The sequence below is a fragment of the Aptenodytes forsteri genome, unplaced genomic scaffold (assembly GCF_000699145.1).
Source record: "Aptenodytes forsteri isolate BGI_AS27 unplaced genomic scaffold, ASM69914v1 Scaffold15, whole genome shotgun sequence".
NCBI lineage: Eukaryota > Metazoa > Chordata > Aves > Sphenisciformes > Spheniscidae > Aptenodytes > Aptenodytes forsteri.
The window spans coordinates 12,662,352-12,683,925 of record NW_008795129.1 but is presented as its reverse complement, the minus strand read 5'-3'; the positions used below and the strand labels follow the sequence as shown (position 1 = coordinate 12,683,925).

Sequence of the window (21,574 nt, the reverse complement as noted above, 5' to 3'; positions counted from 1 at the left end):
TTTTATTGGGAGGGGGGGGGGGGGAACCAGGAACGCCCCAACTTTCAGTACTGACGTATTTTTCAAAACAACCAAAAACCATGTCTTCATCTGAAAGGGAAAAGAAAAAGGCAGTCTTGCCCTCTTGAGAGTTCAGTCACAGTTGTATACGTTCATTGGAGAGTTGTATAAATGGAAGAGCTTTACAATTGGGGCACAGAACCTTTGAATTTGGTTTTCTCCTTCCTCAAAACATATTAAAGTTACTGCATTTATTGCACTTTTTCTAAAAAAAAAAGTCACTGTTTGGGGCCTAGAAAGTTGCTCTAGATAGATGCTCTACATAAATCAAAGACACAATTGGGACTGCCACGGTTCATATGGGAAGAGTTACTCAAAGTGAGAGACAGTGCAGGTCAGTTCAAACCATGTGGGATTAATGCCTGACACACAGAACACATCCCCTATCCACTTGCTCTTCAGTGTTCCCAACAGGAGCTGTTTGAAGTGGAAAAGCTCATCCTTGTGTGGGAGAGTTAAGCCAGGGACGTCGAGATTTACACATGCAAATTGATAAGCTTTCCTAACACCTCATTTCAGAACAGGACTGTTAATGACCCAGTACCTTTCATCTGCTAAAGATACTATTCTCAATTTAGAACAGAGAAACCAAAACTGTAGCTTTCATCTTATTTAGCAGTGGCTTCACAGACAGACCTGGATTTAAGCTACACAATCCTTTCATCCACAAAACAAGTAGAGAAGCAGCACTGTAAGACTATGTCTGTTGAGCAGGTGTTTAGGGAACTCCACCAAGTCTTGTACCACTACATGAACAACGCCTTGCTTGCTGTTAAATCCGCATCTTCCTGTTGAACTGCTTCCTTTCACCAAGGACATGCTCACGTGCACATGAGCCGTAGGAGTTCAAGCCTTTTAAGGAATTACTGCCCCTCAGCTGAGATGTGATAACCGATCACGTACATGTTTCTTTCAAGTCACAGGGGCAAAATAAAGCATGAAGGCGGACTAGGAGCATCTAGGCAGGCAGTTACTGCATCTTAGAGGAGGGGAAGTACTAATTCCAACTGGAGCTGGCAAACTTGAGACAAAACAACTTTATCATTTTTCAACCCATGAGTATATGTTGAACATAGCAGTGAAAGATGCCCATCTGAAAGGCCTGCATGTGAGAAGTCTTTTTATGTCAAAGAGAGACAGCACGAGCAATAGGAAGGTATGTTTTCCACAAGCTCTCCTGTTAACAGGTCTCATCTCTGAGGTGAAGGGACCAAGTTTACGACGAAAGGCAGTATCAGCTGCAAGAAACCATTCAAGGCCCTGGCCTCTCTGCCAGACTGCCCACCCAAGGGCTAAAACATCAAGGAGTTCTGGGATGGAGACAACTGTCCTCTGAAACCTGAAGTCATCAACGGAGGTCACACAAGCCAGCCAGAAATCCATTTTTAAAAGTACAGTTCAACCGCCTGCGCAGTCTGCATTAAATGTGTCAGGAGAGTTTTTCACTTGGAGTCAAAAAGTCTCATGGAACAGGTTTAGACCTTCCTGCAAAAAGTCCAGCATCTCTTTCTGGAGAAGGCGCCAGAGTGCAATTACAGTCAGCTGGCCAGTGGTATCGAGTCCTCTTTGGTTTGTTCCCTGAGCTCTTCCTAATGGGGTGTACTTGCTAGTCGTTAATCTGACGGACTCTAGACATGCAGTGCGGCACTTGGCATTCATCCTTACCTTTCAGACCAATTTAAAGTTACTGGTCCACCCCTGGTAAATGTCTCAGAGGGTTCATGCCGACACTGAACACAGGAGAGGAGAGAATTTAAAAAGAAAAACACAACAGTGGCATTATTTGTCACCCCACAATCCAGCCTCCCTTCCCGCCTGCACTGTCCCACCCACCTCACCAGCCTTTGCTGACAAACTGCCTCCGAGGCTCTGGCATGATCGCAAAAAAAGATAACCCGCACTTGCCTGTTGCCAGGAACCGGTGCATTGCCAGGAGGAGCTGCGGTGATATTTTAACCTTCATCTCGCTGTCTGTCTGCTTGAAGGCAGAGAAGTCCTGCTTCCTGTCCCGATGAGCTACTTTCTTTTTCGTCTTGTTATCAGCTGGGGAAGGGAGGGTGGGAAAAGAAAGGAAGGAAGCGATTTCTGTTAGAATAGGGTCCAACACGAACCGCGCTGGATGGAGTCAGTCAGGATGGCCACCCAGAGCACAGGATGCAGACAAACCCCTCTGCAGTACACGCAAAGCCCTGCTCATCGGCATGCAGCACAAACCAGAAACAACCAGCGAGCTGTGCTGCGGGCTCATCTGGTCGTGAGCCCCTGTCCTGCAGAGCCAGGCACCCACGGTCTCTGTCACTTCTCTGTCACTTCAATGAGGGGAAAGTCTCTGCTTGCAAACATCTAATTGTAGAGCAGCTCTGCATATTACACATATGGTGCGTGCACATTTCTAGGTGGGGAGGAGGAGTCCTGCTCAGTGTTACTAATGATCAAAAGGTGTTGTTCTACAAGAATATCTGTGATAGCTACTTTTTTCATATACATTCCTTAGGAAATTCCCAGCAAGTACACAGACTAAATATACAATGACCTATTTCTTATGCTGTACCATGGCTTCACTGACTCTTCACAGCTTTGGCAAAATCTGCATGCCTTTGGTCCAAGTAACTCCCAATGTCTAGTGCATGCAGTTTCTTTTGTCCTGTCCAAACTTCAGCAAAGGCTGGCAAGGTGTACAGCCTGGAGGTGGGAATCTCTGGCTGCTTTACAGGCACTAAAGCCAGAATGAAGTACAGAGTAGCTTCAGGAGTTCAGATATGGGAATTTGCCTGCTAGTGATCCTGGATGCCTGTCCTTTATTCAGCTAAATACTTGCTACTTGGTTCGTCTGTGTCTTAAAACAGTGTCTGTGGTAGGGAATCCCCATTTGTGAAAGACAACGTGAAAGATGGAGTTGCAGAGGCACAAACAACCCAGCTATTACCATCCACCTGCTGAGCTAATCTGCCAAAATGTCTAGGAAACCAGGTCAGCACAGAGCTACAGGCATGTTGGGGTACGGTATACATCAATTCCAGGGAGAAGAGGTCTCTGTTCAGATGGCAGGGTCTTGCTCTTCTCTGCTGACAGAGTGCGTAAGGTGGCATTGGCTATAAGCAGCAGAATGCTGTCAGACAGCTCTAAGCTCCACCGTATATTGCAGGCAATTACTGTGAGCCCCTCAGACTGGAGGCATGGCTCAGGTTCTAGGGCCTTAGTGGGGAAAGATACTGAAAACACTATGGCTACTTGTCTATCAGACCCCTAGTCATTGCTTTAAAATGAATAGACTTTTGAGGGACCACAGGCAGTTCTGGTACATTGATTCACTGCAGAGAATCCGGGCAAGCACACAAAGACGTGCAGGTGAAGCTAACCCTGTGAAACCTCACGCATACTCCCAGGTAGCTGTTGCCAGATTTTGGGTTATGCATGCAAAGATGATTAAAGTGAGGTACCATAGCAAGGAAGCCACTGAGATCTGGAGTCCTGTAGGTGTCCAAATATATGCTACAGACTACATAAGGTTCAGAGCGGTTGAGTTTGGGACTTGGAAATTACAATACTGGTAATTAACAGATGTCTAGAAAAATTTTCCCAAGTCACCTAGCCTTTTAGATATGAATACACTTAGATCCTCAACTTCCCATGGACAAGCCTCCACTATAAGACTATCACAGACTCAACAGCAATACTGTACTGATAGTAATGTATCTACTGTGTATATCTAAAGCTCATTCTGTGAGCAGTGCAAATCAGAAAATTTGAGATACTTGTTCCCAAGCACATGGAGAAGAATGATGACAACCCATGCCCTTTTTCTTCTTTGAAACCAGAAGCCTCTTACCCTAGTAGTACTTTACCCAGTACCTGGACTACATCGGGGACTGCAGTTTCTCTTCCAAAAGCAGGAATAGAAACCACCCAAGGGAGTGGTTACAGACTAGAAACAATCCCTGCCTTAGGAATATAGTCTGAGACAGACCTTATCTGTACTTGCAGTTAAAGGAAAGATGGATACTAAAGCAATAGAAAGTGAATAGGAGAAAAGTCCCCCAGAAACTCTCACTAGGTCCTACCTCTTGTAAGAGGTAAGAAGAATAGAAATTGTGCTTTTTCTGAAAAGCTCAGAGAATGGTATTTTTTACAATGCTGTGGCTGAGATGCTTTCTCACAAGGAGCTCCGTCATTGCTGTCTTCAGGGAGGCAAAAATCACCACGAGTACAAGTTTTGGCCCTGGGACAGGGAAACGTCTCTTCAGCGGGGCAGTAAAGCATCTCTGTATTTCTCCTGTGAATGAGCTGTACCACCACAGGCTTCACACTGCACTTCTGGTACGTGAAAACAGGGCCAGCATCACACCATGGGAGGATACCTTAAATCTTTCTGTCTGCATCAGTCATCAAGGTAAGAGACCCAGGCTCTTAATCAAATGATAGGTGATTTCAACTCCTCCTACTGTTTCCTTGGCAGCTTGTCCAGAAACCTTACCCCAAGAAAAACGTTACACAGTGAGAGCAGAGCCATACGGCTTAAAGCCATTATCTTGGCTTATTTTTGTAAGGGATGGTCTTAATTGTTCTTCGCTATCCAAACAACTTCTGAGCTTCTTGTAAGACATAGGAACCAAGGATTGGACGGTGACAGAAGTAAATGAATCTGGACCAGGTATTTCCTGTTTGTCCTTTCTACAGTAAGTGAGATGGAGACCTGGGCACTGAAGTTATCTTGGCATGCTGAAGCGATCTCTGCTTACAGAGTGCTGTGACGCTGTTTGGTTCTGCAACATGAACAATGTGACAGGAAGGATACCCTCAGTATAACTTTTGGTGAGATATCAACAAATATTGCAACTACCTTCAGTAGGTTCTGGGAATATTTAGACTTTTCCTTCAAAGGCAGCAAGGCTAACCGTGAGTTCCTGGGCTGATGGAGAGAACCCAAGAAGAGGGTGAGAACTTCCAGGCCTGATGCAGAACACCACAAATGATTGCATGAATTTACTTGAAGGAGCCAGCTTGGACTGCAGACAGCTACGGAACAGGGAGTCCAAACCTCAGATCACCCATTCAGTTGGGTGGGCAGGCAGGCAGCAGGCTGATGGGCACTGCAAATGCACCCAGACAATCTTCTGGGAAGGTTCTTGTTCTCTTCCTGTGCTCCTTGTTGTCCTTTTGTCTTTAGGACAGAGTAGACATCTGCAGTGAGCTCCAGACAAGAGAATGAGGACAAAAATATTTTATCAAATGGAAGCGTAGTTCTGTCTGGCACACAAGAACTGTACAAGGACAGAGACAAGCAACTGCTTGAGATGTGTATGTATAAGATACTTCAGGAAAAGTAAGTACAATTCCCAGAGGACTAGACTCACTGACCCTGTGCCCATACTCAGTACCAGGATGCCCAGCCCAAGGCAATCAGAGGTAGATGCCAGAGTCTCACTCAGCACACACCCCACGTCCCCTTCTCTCTCATCCCCACATTGGTGCACACACCCAGGCTGATAGCCTATGCCCCACACACCGCACAGATCTTCTTAAGCCTGTGAGTTTGTTTCATTTTAAAAGAAAGGTTTAACTAAGTTAGTTTTGCCAGTTCTTTTTGTCCCTAGCTGGGAAAACCAGGTTGCCCTGTGTATTACACACATTTTGGCAACTGACAGAAAGTCAGCAGGACTAAACCTGAAGCTCTTAAACAGCCTAAAATAGCTTCCCGTAAGGATGCAGCTCCTGTAGCCTACCAGTGCTAGACAGCAGAAGGTTAGCAAGTCCACAGTCCTAATGGCCAACAAGGTAAAACCATCATTTTCTAACAGGTGGCAACCACCTTGGTATATCTAAAGATTAGATTCCAGCTACACAAAGCTCTGCTCTCCTGGAGTAGGATGCTGATGTACACCATGCCAATATCTGTAGGTCTTGCCAGACAAATCGGTGTTGCACAACCTTTTCTATGTTGCTGCACTTTCACTGGATGACAGTGGAAATACTTATTGGGGCAAACAATTTTTATTCCCGTAGCTCCGCGGTTTAAATGGGTTTAAAAAGAGTTTACTAGCACATATATTTAACATACCTGTTTTGACAGCTGTTTAGAAATAGGAATGTTCGGGTAAGATGTGGTCTTCCCCTCAGGGAAGTTCACTTGCCAAGGCTAAAAAAAAATTATTAGGTGAAAGCTATTGCAGCTGTAGCAGTGCAGCTCTGTAACAAATGTGCCCCATGGCCTGGCACCGAACACCCCTGCAGCATGGGCTTGCCAGGGGTCGTATTCACTGAGACAGACTGCTGAACAACACGTGGGTGAGGACGTAAAAATGCAATGTAAGCTGATGCTTACAACCAGACTATTTATCCGCAACATGCAGAACACGTGCACAAGGGTGTGTTAAGGTATTTCATTTGTAGAAAAATCCCAGATTTTACGTGGGGCAAACCCTCTCTGAATCTGTCTGTGTGAAAAACAGCAGCATTCCAGTTGCACTAAGGGGATAACTAAATGCATCTTCAATTAGAAAGAGCTAAGTAAGACAGGCCACCAGTCAAACCCGGGTCAGAATGGTGAACATGTTCCTCAAGCAGACTCTGCAGTCTGAGACCAATGCAGAACATAGAGTTTTCTCTCTTGGGCCTCTGAGAAGGTTGAGAAATGCTCTCCCACCACGGCTAGGGCCATGGGAGTGCAGGACAGATTCCTGTACTGCGTCAATCATGAAAAAATGCTCCAACTTTCTAATGCTAAGAGCCAAATACACTGACAGCTCTTCATCGTGACACTGGCTGAGACGTAGTCAGAGCCTACCTGTGTCATGACAGAAACTTCTTCTCTCCACCCCATCAGCATCCCCAATACAAAGTCTCATGCTCAGAAGTACTCAGTCTATCCAGATTTTGATAGGTCAGACATCTTTAACAATTTTTCTTGCTCTCGTCTTCTTCTCCTTGCTCCCAACATCTCTGCAAGCCATAAGACATAGCAGACTAGAGCAATCTGAAGAAATACCACACATTTATTGGGCACGCAACCCTCGAGAAATTCAGCTGCAGAGTTTCAGCAGTGAGAGCAACTTTCAGCAAAAACTGTAAATATACAATTGCTTCTACCCTAACACAGTTCAAATGGATTTTCATGGAAACAGCAGAAAGGCACAGCTCCAACACCAAGGTCAGCCATTTCATCAAATTTCAAGTTTCCATCAAAGCAAAACAAAACATTTTTAAAACTTCAGAACAAAGGCTTAACAACGCTGCCAAAATTTTTTGTAAGGTCTACTTTTAAGTAAACACCTAGCACAGAGCAAATCAGTCCAAAGGTTTCTTGGTCTGAGCTGAGCAAGCCAGCTTGGTCTTATAACGAACAGCATCAGAGAACTCTAGTACTAGATGGGGTTACTAGCACTGACACACTGATATCAACATCAAAAACGAGCTGCCTTAACATATCGTGGACAATAAGGTACCTTCAGTAAACCCAAAGCACGTTCCCATCACTACACTAATTGGAAGTGGTTACAGCACATCAATCTGCCCAAATCCAAAACCTATCACATTTTCTGTGATCCTCGCAGCTTCTCCAGATTTCTGATCTCTCCCTTATTGCTAGAGTTTCCTTCAGTCTAAACAGTGGAATGAACTCCAGCGCTTCATAAAGAAACTAGAAGTTCATCTTCATGGTACATAGAAGGTCACCCCAAAAAATTTCCTGCATCCTCCAGGAAGCCTAGGAAGTGAAGTTTCCCTCCTGTTCTGAACCAGGAATTTTCAACAGTAAAACCTTCCCAGGAAGGAGAGTTTCAAATGAACTCATGCTCACCAGCTCTATTTTGTCAATCTAGGAAGTCTTCAGGTAGTAAAATTAAATTCTCATTTCCTTGCCCTCTAACATGCTATTAATGGTCAAAGCTTTTTTTGTCCTGAAGAACAACACAGCATGATCTATGTGGTTTCTCTTAACAAACAAGGGGAAAAAAAACATTGAAAAGTATATGCAATGTCTTTTCACTTGTAGAAACACGGAAATATCTCAAAGGTGATGAGACAAAGATAGGATCTTTTTGGAGTATAAGAGAAAGTCTGAATTCACCCTGTAAAAGCATTATGTTGTAACTGATTAGCCCAACAATTCATTGGTGAAGGTATGAAAAGAAATCAATACTAACCGGACTTCTGTGATTTGCATAGTAATTAGACTGTTTAGCATATCGTAAAACACAACTGTGATTTACATGAACCTTTGGACACACAAATACTGGTAAAATACTGACCAGCTACAGAAAGTAGTTCAGGCAATAACAATCTATTAGGAAAAGTAGAAGTATGTCTATCCCACAGTGTAAAGTGCTCATTTGGCATTTGGCTTGAAGGGAGGCTAAAGGATGCTTGCATTGGCCTCAGGAAGATGCTGTAGAAACATTCAGATCTCTTTCATGAGGAAAGAAAAAGAAAGCAAAGGACAGCTGAACAGTGTTAAAGATATTTAAAATTACTATTTCTATTACAATAGAATCTAGAGACATCCTTGTGCTACACGTGAACACATAGTAAAAAATAGCATCTGCCGGCAAGTGATCAAAGCACAGATAAGACAGATGAAGAATGACAGAAAGGAAGTCCCATATGCACAGCACAGATTGTGCAGATGGGAAGAGAAGCAAAGACACTTTAGGCAATTGGCCAAAGACCAGACAAACTCTAAAATGGGAAAGAAAAGAGTCCAGATCTCTCAAGTCCCAGGTAATGGTTGAGCTGCAGCATCATCTCCCTCAACATATGTTAACACAAAGGAAGGAAGGAGCTGTACTGAGTGATAAAAAGAGGAGTCATTTAGGACATGCTGGTTTTCAGCCCTGAAGAATTTCCATTCTCAGGTTTTCTGAATGAGCAACAGAGACACTCTAAAGAGACTCCATTCCCCTTCCTTGAGGGCATGGTATTTGCCTGCCTTCTTGCTAAACTACGGTAGTACATGGACTACAGGCCCTTGAGGCAGAGAGAGGTTAGGGGAAAATGTGGGGGGTCGTGAGCACTGTAACAAAAAGGTTTAACAAGGCCACTGTGGTGGAGAACAGCTAGCAGGAGAGACCAGATTGCTGCAGATGCAAACCTTCTTGATGGAAAGGTCAAATAAAGAAACCTGTCCTGTTTCTGAATTAATACCCCTTTATGCTGTATGTGAGGTGCCCATGCTGCAAAAACAAAAATTACTTCGACCATCTGAGGGATCTGCAGGTCATTTGACCATTGAGATTTTAAATCAGCAACTTAACATCTCTCAAAACACAGGTATTAAACAAAACTGCTGCTGGATGGAGTCTTCCCTCCCATCTATAAACAAAGTGCAAATATTTCTACTCACTGTATAGATCTGTTTCATCCAGAATTTCAGACTTGATGATCTCTTCAATCACATCTTCTAAAGTGACAATTCCCAGGACTTCATAAAAAGGATCCCCTTCTCCTTCATTGTTTACTCTTTGTACTATAGCCAGGTGAGACTTGCCTGCAAGGAGACAGATCAGCAATTTAGACATTTTAGAAATTCCTGAAAGATCAGAAATTATAGCAGAATTACAGACACACAGGTATAAATAAAAAGACAAAAAGGTTCATGACAGGCTTCATGAAAAAAGAGGCAAAGTTTAACAGATGCTTAAAATCATAATTTGATTTCTGTCTGAGAAATGAATTGCTGGGTCACATAAATCCACCTAATACACTAAAGGAGAATAGCTAAAGAGATCAGTGTTCTCTTTCTAATGTCTTTCCCAGTGAAACCGTCACCCTGGCATTGAATTCATTATATTATCTTGTTGACGGTTGCTCCACTTCTTGTCTCATGCGTTGGCAGAGGAAGGCCAGGCTGGAGCCCTCCTTTGCAGCAAGCTCCCGTAGATGTTCTCCTCAAGCTTGGAAACAACAGCAACAATGGCCAAACCACAGAAGCACGTGGACAGGGTAGAGTTGGGGAGAAGAGGTCAGCCCGATCCATGAGTTTCTCTTTTTCTCCTCCCTCCCTCAAAAATAATTTATTTAGACATGTTCGGGGGGGGGGGGCTTATTTAGGAATTAATTAATAAAAAATATTCAAAGTGACAGTGTCTGATCAACAAAGAGAAAAGCTAAGATGAGATATACTAGTGGCTCTAAAGATCCCTGAGCTGTGCATCATTCACAGTGTATTCTATAATTCCTAAAGTCCTTTCTGCCACAGGAATAATAATAGTATCATGACCCTTCGAATCCACTTTGATATCCTTGGTTGCCAGTTTCCCTAGCTGCCACCGAAAGCCGGTCCTTTGTAAAGCTGCATAAAAAGTAACATGCATTCAAAAGGTTCACCAAATGCAAGTGGCGTTTTGAAGTATAAATAGCGCAGGTACCAATATGCTTCCTGAACTACCAGGAGGTAAGCAACGTTGTCTCACATTCCTCTTTGCTAGTCTCAGAAACGATACTTATCCCCATCCGTGGAAGATAACCAAAATAGTTCAACTTTGCTTAGACCCCTTTATAGGCAATAATGTCTGCATGCTTTAAGATTCAGATTATTAGACTAACAAGCATTTAAACTATTCCAACCCAGACTTACTCATGCTTAAAGAATGAAAATATCCCGAACAAATTAGATGAGGGAGGAAAACTTATCAACTACTGATATAAACATTGCATCAGGTCAAGTCAATTCACTTTGGTAAGTTTTTCACATCTGCTTTCCCAGGGACCCAACATAAGCAGTTAAAAACAAATTCTTGGTGAATGCTGTCTGTCGAAAGTTAAATTCTTTTGCTATTCCCAGCTTGTGATCATTTAAAAGGAATTTTCCAAAGCAGGGTCTAATATTAGACTCAAAATGAAGTTTCCATTCCACTTAGGCGATATTCTCACCAAAGTAACTACTGCATAATCTGATTGTCTTGGAGCTACTCGTTTAGATGCAGATGGACATACTTTAAATACCAACTCCACAGCACTGCTGAGTCTTATCTTGAGGAGACTTTATTCTACAGTGAATTAATAGCAAGATGATTTGTGATTTTAAAGGATCAACATTCATATTATACTGAAAGCCTTTCACCGTGCCAGGTTTTACTTCTTTGCATTCCTTGCAAGACTTCCAGCTCTTTTTACCGCTCGATGAACAGCATTTAAAAAAAAAAAGGTGACTTCATAAAAACATGAAAGATTTAAGTACTATTATCATTGCTGTTCCCCTGTAATGTATTACTCCAATTATATCCTTTCAATATAACAATGTTGAAGAAGAACTGTGGCACCAAAAAATGTCCCACGGACAAACCAAATATTGTAATTTTTTTCCCAGCGCCTGCTCAGATATTAGTATATTTGCTTTCAAGTCAAAAGGCATAACTCCTTCAAGAACCATTTCTATCACAGACCAGAGCAGCTCATTTGCATATGCTCATTCAGATGCTAATTCCCGAGGATCGCCGTTCTCACACATTAGTAAGTGGTAAGAGTGCTCAGATCTGTACAAGTGGGTAAAATAAAAAAAACAAACAACAATGCTATCAACTCGGTGTTTCAGCTTTGATCAGAATCACCAAATTACAGCCTTCTCCTCCACTTCTGTACTGCCTGTGATAAAGCTGAACTAGGTGATAAAATTTTACATTTTGAAAAGGACAGTCTTTCTAACAGTGGAGTCCTGGACACATCTACAAGCAATGGGAGAGATTTATGGAAATGGGATTGGGGAAGGACCTGAGGGGCTGTGATACCACGGGAAGTTGTGCGCGACTTTCAGCCACAAAACCAGTTACAAGCCCTTTCCTCCGGGGTGGTCCCCACCAAGAATTTAGGATCACTAAAATATGTTACGCTCTCCCCATTTTAGCAGCCGCAGTGCTCTGATCTGACCAACAGTACCTAATGTGAGACAAGTGACCAAAATCTGTACCAGCTACTGCTCTCTTATGCAAAGTGAGCCGATAAGGAATTAGTTATGGATGGGTATCGGACATTTTGCACTTTCTACAACGAAAAAGAAGGCTAGAAAGATTTTATCTGGCTCTGCCATAATCTCTGATTTTTAGTTTTTTTATTTATCACCCAAAATATCGAGACCGTTGAAACCTGTCATAGTTTCAAATGTCATTGGACTTTTTGGTGGATAGCATCGAAGTTCAGCTCTACCTTCATTATTAAAACTGTATGTCGCAGAGAGTTTATCTGTCGAAAATAGATAAATTGTCCAAACACAGGCTGACACTAACCTTTCTTCCCTCTTTTCCTGTTCCTGACTTTCATGAACCCATTGCTTTGCTGGGGTCAGATGAATTTAAGCCAATCTCATCAGGGTGCCTCTAAAAGGCTGCCTTTTGCTCCCAAAGTCTTCTCCTTCCTTTGCATTGGCTCCAATGCTCATGCAGTCACTTGATAAGACAGACCAGATCTGAAAATTACATTTCTTGGGTCTTTGCAAGTTAATTTTGATCCAGATCCAATAATTTGCCAGAAATCATCAGACAGTGGAACAAGCATCGGTGCTGGTGACGGAGGTGCCACGAAGACCCATTCCCGGACTGGCTGCCCTCTCAGACTGCTGCACAGATGACTGCAAAACACCCTCCACGTATGGAAGTAATCAAGGCAGAAAAGGCTAAAGGAAAAGCCAGAGGAGTGCAAAGACTTCTTTATACATCATAAAAGAGCACAACACAGCACGTGCCCAACTTTAAAAGTGGCCTGTGAGTAAAATAATGACTCCTCCGAGTGTTTTAAATAGAAATTGGCTGCAGCTTTATTCAAAGACTTTATCAGGCCACTGGTATTTGTCATACCATTTTATTCAACCAGGAAAGAGAGGTTTCAACTGTATTTTCCACTGCTAAGGACATACAATGCATATCCAACAAGGAGCTGAATAAAGTAAACGTCCGGGTAAAGAAACCTGGACTGTCTATAGTATTCCTAGGGCTTTGAAAGCAGAACACAAACAGAGAGAGCAAGCGTGCATGGAAATTATATAAATAATTTCTATACTTCACTGATTTTCTGGCCACAGTCTCTAACTGCACTACATCTATGACATTAATCTTTCTTTAATCACTTGTTTTAAGTGTTGATACAATGAGATTTAGCAAACAGGCAGCTCTGCAGCACTACCAGATCTGATGATAAAGGCAGAAATGACCTGAGTGATGCGTAATAAGCAGCACCAGGAGAGAACTGTGGGCAGTGCTCTGACCCACAACTCCTCTGTGGCCATAGGCAGGTAGCGTTTGCTTTCTGCCTCAGCTTCCCCCATCTATAGCAACGGTCAGTAACATCAGCAAGAGCCTATGGAGCTTATACGTGTACACGGCTTGAGACACAAGTTGTGACAAATGCTAATCTCTCAGTTACATTCACGGGCAACTAAAAGACCAAGGAGTTTTGTTAAAAGCAAATCCAGCCTCATCCCATTGCTCAAAATCTTGCCACTCAGCTTGGATTTTGCTCTGTACCGCAACTTCTGATTAATTTATTGAGCTAATTAAGAAACATGAAGATGCTTAGTGAAATCCGCATGAGTCAGTGAACCTAGAATGAGCTCCTGGGAGTCCATGTGACTGACTGACCACGCAGAAAAGCACTGGAAGAAGTGCTTGAAATACTGGTTCTCTTACAGTACCTTGACCGTTCCTTGAAAAAGATATGGAAAAAAAATTTTCACCCTTTGATCCTAACTGAGGCATTTATATGTTTAGAGCAAGGACCTTGAGAATATTGCCATGCAGTTCAAACTAGAGATGCAAACATCTGACCAAGTCCAACATCTGCTCTGGTCAGTGCAGAGGGTCTTGCCAACATGAAGAGTTTTGCCATATGAATAGAGCTGTACCCACCCCACTCTCACATGCCACTTCCCCACAGACACACAGGCAGAAGAAATGGGCTGACAGGAACATTATGAAGTTCAATAAATGCAAATGCAAAGTCATGAACCTGGTAGAAAATAACCCCCATGCACTGGTAGTGGGGACTGACTGGCTGGGTCTGCAGAAAAGGTCTCCATGGTCCTGGTGGACAAGCTACACGAGTCAGCAGTCTGTCCTTGCAGCAAAGAAAGCTAATTGCATACTGACTACATTAGTACACGTGCAGCTAGCAGGTCAAGGGAAGGGATTATTCCCCTCTATTTGGCACTTGTGAGACCGCACCTGCAGTACTGGAGTCCAGTTTGGGGTTCTCCAGTACAAGAAAGACATTGACAAACTGAAGCAATTCCAGTGGATGGATGCTAAGATGGTCTGGGGCTGGAGCCCACGATGCACAAGGGAGCTGCATTGGTTCAGTCTTGCAAAGAAAAGGCTAAAAGAGGGGTCTTAAAAGTCTTTATGTACCTCAGTAGGCTACAGAGAAGACAAAGTTAGATTCTTCTTGGAGCTAGATACTGATGGGACAAGAGGCAATGAACACAAGTTTCAAAAATGGAAAGTCTCCTTAAATAAGGAAAACTTGTTCCTCATGAGGGTGGTCAAACACTGGAACAGAGGCCCAGAGGGGCTGTGAAATCTCCATCTTCGGAGGTATTCAAAACTCAGTGACCTGAGCCAACTTCAAAGGTAGCCTGCTCCAAAGAGGGGGCTGGACCAGATGACCTCCAGAAGTCCCTTCCTAAATTATCCTGTGATCCTAAGAGACTTTGATGGGAGGCCTGACTGAGGTGCCAGCCCAAACTTCATTTCTGACTTTTCATTCCTGAATTTCTACTTAGGAACCTAAAAAAATTGCAAAATTTTCAGTACAAAAGGATGATATGTAAAGACAGCAAGTAAGTTTTACTGATCTGGAATGCCACAATATGGCCTTTTATGTGACCAAAAGTAATAGCAAAATGACACTACTAGCAGACTACACTGCACAAAATTGTAATACTGCTGGCATAGCTTTAAAGCAAAAGAGGGATCTCAGGAAGTAAGTGGTCTAACAGCAGAGGTGTAACTCAGCGGCTCTGAGCAGTGAGCAACAATCTATACGTGACATGTATAAGCTTGTATCATGAGTAAGCAACTAGAGATGCCTCTATTTCTGCAGAAGCAGGTTTATGAACTTAGTAACTGGGGAGATTTGTATGTGTTATTTCCCCCACGCAAGAAGCAGGTCTCACTAAAGGCCCTCAGGTTCCTTTTATTAACAAAAAAAATTAGTGCTAAATCAAAGCTATGGTAGACATTTATAAAACAGAAGATTCCTGTTAAGTCATTTTGTGGTAAAACTAGAATCAGGCCAGTCCATTTTTGTTAAAACCAGTAATCTGAGTCCATTTGCTGTTGGTGAGTGCCCTGGAACATTAAGCTATAACCTGTTTAATATGCCTACAATGACATGGAGAAAAATCCCAGGAGGTGTTTAGCTGCCCTTGAATTTGCTACGTAACGATCTGTGCTTCTGAAAAATCTCCCGGTTTATTCTTATGCAACTGTTTTGGTTTTGACTGATTTCTACACAGGTAAACAATTTGGTCTGTCAGTGAGATTCACAGGTTCAACAATACATTATGCAAAACAATCAATTTTAAAATGTGTTGTATAATTTAACCATTAAAAACAACTCCCTCTAGAATAGCACTGGCTTGCAAGCAATTATACCCAAGTAACAACTGTTCTCCTAAATTTCTTTTCTGCAGCACAGTTCAAGGACATTAAATCTCTCTTCTACTAGCAGAAATTTGCATTCATGCTGTTTGCTTTTGCACTTTGATTATTTTCAATGGGGAAATCAGACTGCTACTTTCTCCCCACCATCACCACTAACTGGTGTATGTTGCCTTTGGGTTCACAACACAACACCATTCACAGAATCAAGAGAAACCCAAAACTTCTGCACAAACATAATCTAGACTTAGAGTGGGCTTTTTAGATCCTGCTCTTTTCAGCAGCAAAACACACTTTTTTTTAAATATATATCTGGGAAGGGAACCCGATATCTAACATTCATTTAATACAGCCACATGAAACTCATCCAGACCCTCAAGGAAACGAGTGAAAGTATCAGCGCAACCACAGGGAATACGGTGATTCTTCGCCTTTAAACCGGAGAGCTTACAGTCTCGTACAAACATTAACTAGAAACCACATCAGCCTTCACAGGAAAATAAAAAGTAGCACTTTAAATAGATTCTTTGTGTTAAAGCCCATTTTAGTGGGAGTACACCAAAAAAAGGAGAAATTAGGGAGAGTTTCAGAATGACTTCCTGACAGTGAATTGTATTTGTAAGGAATACTTTCCCAAGGGAAATGGCAGAAGCTCAGTTACTTGCAACTTTGAAAACTCGACTGGACAAAGCTCCTAGAAAGGACTCAATAATTCTCCACTGCCCCGCGGCAGATGGAAGAGAAGCGATGAGCTAACATTTTCCATCTCCAGCAGCCTATCACTCAGTGTAGGCACTCCAACTCAACTGCTGCTGCCTACCCTTCAATGAGTTCTGGTCAGACCTTGGTGAGAAGCACGCTGTCAAACTTAATTTACTTTGCTGCTGCTTCTAAGAGCGAGAGCGTAGCTCTAGAAAGCTGCTACCTGCTGCAGCTTTACATGCAACTGAACTGAACCTGGCAACAAACTCAAATCAGAAGCTGAGAAGTCACCATAGGTCCATGAGTACAAGAAATTAGCTGGGAACCAGAAATAACTTGAGAGGAAGAAAAAAGGTCATTTCAACTCAGAGCTCTGCTATCGAAGTGGAAATCTTAGGGAAGAATCAGGAGAAGTGAGAACATTTAGGGAAAACTATTACCAGGTATAGGCAGGCAGCAAGAGTGAAACTAAAGAGCAGAGGGGAAATGTTTCAGAAACTCCTTGAACATTAATAATGATTCCCTTGCCATGGACAGTGTGGCAATGCTTCCCAGTCGTGCAGTCCTTATCTGGTAGGGAATTTGGGCTGGATATGGCTGGGACTGACAATAACCAGGGTCCACAGGGGTGTAAAATGCACACCACTAGCTGGGCTGCTCTCAGTGTTGGCCAGGACATCTGATTTCAGCCTGGTAAATGGACAAACACAAGCTGCTTCCTGAAACTGGAAGCTAATGCCCTAGAGAAGTATCCACTGGATCCGAAGTAGGAGAGGAAGAGATGAAAAACATAACACTTGAGAGAGAAAACTCTCCCAAAAGCAAAGCGGTTTTTGACACCTCTCTGAGGCTCTAACCTCAGTACAAGTTTGTGATATCAGGACACTGGTGGCTCGAGATGAGAAAGAGGCTGGAAGTTTAAAAAACAAATCAAGGAAGCACTTGAGGAAGTGCAGCAAACTAAAGTTGAGAGAAGAGGTGGCAACAATGAGAAGACAAAATATTGAGTCTGGAGACCTATCACTATTTGGACTAATGCAGAACAAAAAATTCAGATAAAATTTAGGGCAAGGAAACAGAATACTGAAGTCATTCTTGGTCATGGTTCAAGTCTTCCACACTAGATTCAAAAGATACTGAAGTGTGGCTTATGCTGATGTGATTTCCCCTGTGCCTCCACTTCCCAAGGCAAGTAATGACCTTTTGGAAAGAAGTGTAAGAAATGCATCTCCTTACTGACTTGCACCTCCACAGCATGGTCAACAAGGCTTTTTTCCTTAGTGTTCAAGGACCCTAAAAAGGAGCCATGCTAATTTTATTACTTCCCTGTTTGTTCAAGATTGTCCCCACTGATTTCAGCATTCTTTCAGGGATGAAGAGCGAGCACCAGCCAGCAAAAATGCAGCCAGCAGAGGGAGCGCAAAACCTTGGGTTTGCTAAACTCAAAGCTCCAGGTCCTCCCCAGACCTCAGTCCAGCAGCGAGCAGACGGAGAAGCGAGGTTCCGGATTCTGGCACTGGTGGGGTCTGGGTGCTGGCCTGCTGCTGAATCTGGGCAGATCTCTTTTGAGAGATGCATACTTTAGCCGTGGCCTGTTCAGTGTCTCCTTCTGTAGCTTTGCATTGCTGCTATGACTTGTGCCCACCCCACCTCCCTCCCTCTCACCTACCCAAGGGGGGACAATTCCTTGAGCCCTTCATAAGGCCGCAGGAGAGAAACTGTCACCTCGTTAGTCTCCTCCATCACTCCACCTGTCCAACAGGCTGCTTCTGCTAACCAACAGTTAAACCACTAAACAAAACCAAGAACATCAAGAGATGTTTATGAGCAACAAAAATAGAAGTCAACCCAAAGCAACGATGAACTCGAATGACTTTGACATTCAGGTAACCAAAACACGACACCAACAGAAACAACAGCCTTGTTCTGTATCATCGCAGCTAAAAATCCTACTGATCTAATCCTCCCTCTAATCCTGCCTCCCTCAATTCCTAGAACAAACTGAGTTTAATTTGGGGAGCTTCTAGATTTTGGCATCTACACCATGAGATTTTAAATCCGACAAAGGTAAAGTACTTGAAGGCACAACAGAAACATGTTTGGACATTAGGAGGAGGTTAGCTGAGGCCAGCATGCTTACATAAGGACCTAAACCGTGCTGAGAGCAAAGCATATGAGCTGAAAAGGAAGCGCAGCATCTTGGGACTGTGGGTTGTAAAAAGGGACTGGGGGCTGGATAAATTATCTTTTTTTTATTATTATTATTACCATCATCAGCTCCTGTAGTTTACTTTTAGCTCACTATTTAGGACATAAATTTAAAAGGGTTCTTGTGTTACCAACATCTTAGATCATTAATATTCTATTTTAATGACCTGTTTTACTTCAGGCCATTATATCACATGCAGTTTGCAATTCCAGCAGCTCAAAACCCCGGCTGGTCAATGGCACCGTCAGATTTTTCAAGCTCAGCGCAAGGCTTTCTAATTTATATTGTGGCAGGAGCCAGAGGAAGCTTAACGAAAAGCTACCCTGTTAACTTTCTAAATTGGTGACAACATCCTTCACCCAGCAGGATTTATACAACCCCAGAATCACTTACATGCGTGCACTTTCACAGCGAGCGAAGCTGCGGGATAAACACACCTGTAAACACAACCAGTGCCAGTGACCTTGACTTCACACGAGCACAGGATCGGGGCCATGTGAGCACTCACGCTCTGATGCTGTACATTTGTTTCTCCGAAACGTAACACGAGGCGCATCGATTCATGCACCGCACTGGGGCAGCCACCATTACAGACCAACTTCCAATTGCTTCAGCAGAAAACAAAGGATACCGCAGCAATTTGAAGGCACAAGAAACACAACCTTCTTCTCGCACTGCTTTTTTTGTTTGGGTCAGGTCCCACGAGGTGTAATGACGCAAGAACAGCTGCCGCAGAACTGTGTTTCACACTGTCAGCAAATTCAATGGGAAGGGGGGAATATCCTCTGGCTGGAAAGTGGCTCTTTTAAAGACTAAAGGTACGGCACATCTAAACGTAGCAAAGTGTCAAGACAGATCCAAAGCCATGGATCAGAGAACCTCAACTGGAGCGACTATTTCCAGCCTTCTGACGCCGCCAGCATCATCTTCACTTTGCTTTGGTGCAATTTTAGCTAACGGCACAGAGCAGAGCTGAATCCTGGACCCACACCTCTTCATCGAGAACACGTACAGATCAATAGTTACGATATGAGGGGGGGGGAAATCATTTAAACCACCCAAAGATGTGCTGAAACTGACACAACAGCAACAGAGAGAAGAGCACCTGTGATTTCAGAACTGGGCATTGCAGATACCTAACTGCCTGCAAACTGCAGGGTTTTTTGCAAAATACTAATACAATAATGTATAGAGGGGAAAAAACGTGGTTTTTCATTTTGCTAAGGATTTAAGTAGATTTTACCTTGATGACGTGTTACTTTAAAAGCCTATCAGGCAAAGAGGCCAGAAGAACTAGTTCAAATGCTGACTCAGCATCTCCAGGAAAAGGAAAGATTACAGTAAACTGCCTTGTTTGAAAGAGTAACAATACTGATGGTATATTTGAATGCATTCTTAATATTATTGAATAACAAATGTAGAATGACTGGCTTTGTTCCTAGGAGTTTTCAATTACTCATATATGTAAGATTTTGAAGTGAACTAGTAATACAACATCATCTTTCCATCCACACAAGGCAAGATTAATTTTCTCAAAAATGGTATTACTGGGTCAGATTTTAGAAATGGAGACTTCAAAGATCAATCTCTGTGGCAATTACACTATGAATATTTTCAATTACTGACTTTATAAAGCAACTTTTTAAAGTTTCCATTTGTGAACAACCATCTAATTAGTGTTTCTTTGGGCCACCCTACATAGCCCTCTGGTAGGCTGAGTTTATCCAGAGCTCTTGAAGGAGGAAGGAAACCTCTCAGTTAAGACAGCAAAGCCTTGCTCTTTCAGCAATAGCCACTGGAGAGAACTGGAGATAAGGTGAAGAGGTAGCCTTGCCCCTTGAGCAACAAGACATTGGAGATAAAATGAAGAGGAGAAAAGGAGTCTAAAGCAGGCGACTGAATTTGTGAACTTGCCACCACTGGATTTGCTGTGATAAAGAGTTCCTTTACTCCAGAAGACTAAGGTTCAACAGGATCTACCTAGATCGTGAAGAAAATCAGTTTGGAACTGAGACCACAGTCCATAATGAGTAACCAACAGCAGCTGCCTTTCATAGGTCTACTTTACTATTCTTTTAAGCAACTCATTGATTTATTCCAGGTGAACCTGCCCCCAAATTTTACTAAAATATTTTGCTACAGTATTTATCACAATTTTCCTAACCCAATGACAGAGACATTAAGCACAGCATTTGAGGAAGCAAGACGACAATAAAAAGAATTAGTGGAATGGCTGCTCGTTGTTTTATTTTAAAATTCAGGCCAAAATGATTTCAAAGACGGCACATAAATCAGGGTAGCTCAACAGCTTTCCAACTGCTGGGTGTGGATGACAGGGGATGACATGCGACTCATACCTACATTACAATATTATTCAAATTCTTCCTGTCAAATATTTACCATAAAGTGAAGAGATGTGATATTTTAGTGATGTAACAGGAATTCTGCCAGGATGCTATTTCTTTCATGATCTGCCTGTTTAGCTCAGGGAAAGTGTAGTGGAGCCAACCCTGTTTTCTTTGGTATTCTGCAGAAGTGTCTACCATTATTTTAGCCCCATCCAAAATGAATCTGAACATATTTGCTCCCAAGTGACCTAAGTACTTAGCTTTAATATCACTGACTTCTGGGACTTGGTTTATTTTGACAATTTTACTCCAGAACAAGCTTTGTGGCGTAGCTTCTCATAAGGAACGGGGCTTTTGATCTAAGCAGAACACTTTTTCATTCAATCTCCTCCGGCAAGGGACAGTTCTCTATTGTCTCTTTAAGACTGTTCACCTTGTTTGCAAATGTGTGTGTCAGAGCATCTCTATGATTTTATCTAAGCCTAGGCTCCCATACTTTTCTACTAACACCATGTAATAGCATTGCATCAAGGTATCTCAGGACAGCAAGAGCTCACAGGAGTCCATTTGAATAATCTACTATGTACGGCTACGATCCACTGACCTGATGTACCCAACTCCTTCTGCAACACTTCAATGAGAGTTACGGGGTAAAGCACAACTCCACTAGCTAG

At 42.8% G+C, this 21,574-nt stretch overlaps 1 protein-coding gene across 1 annotated transcript in view; it reads right to left on the bottom strand.

Annotated features, from left to right (window-relative positions):
• The window catches only part of CNNM2 (cyclin and CBS domain divalent metal cation transport mediator 2), a 125,440-nt gene that overhangs the window by 16,337 nt on the left and 87,529 nt on the right, over positions 1 to 21,574 (bottom strand). Inside the window, exons 2-3 of the mRNA XM_009277833.2 lie at positions 9,398 to 9,541; positions 1,966 to 2,103 (exon numbers count right to left, since the gene is read on the bottom strand). Of these exons, the coding sequence (XP_009276108.1) occupies positions 1,966 to 2,103; positions 9,398 to 9,541 (282 nt within the window). The remainder of the gene's footprint in view (positions 1 to 1,965; positions 2,104 to 9,397; positions 9,542 to 21,574) is intronic.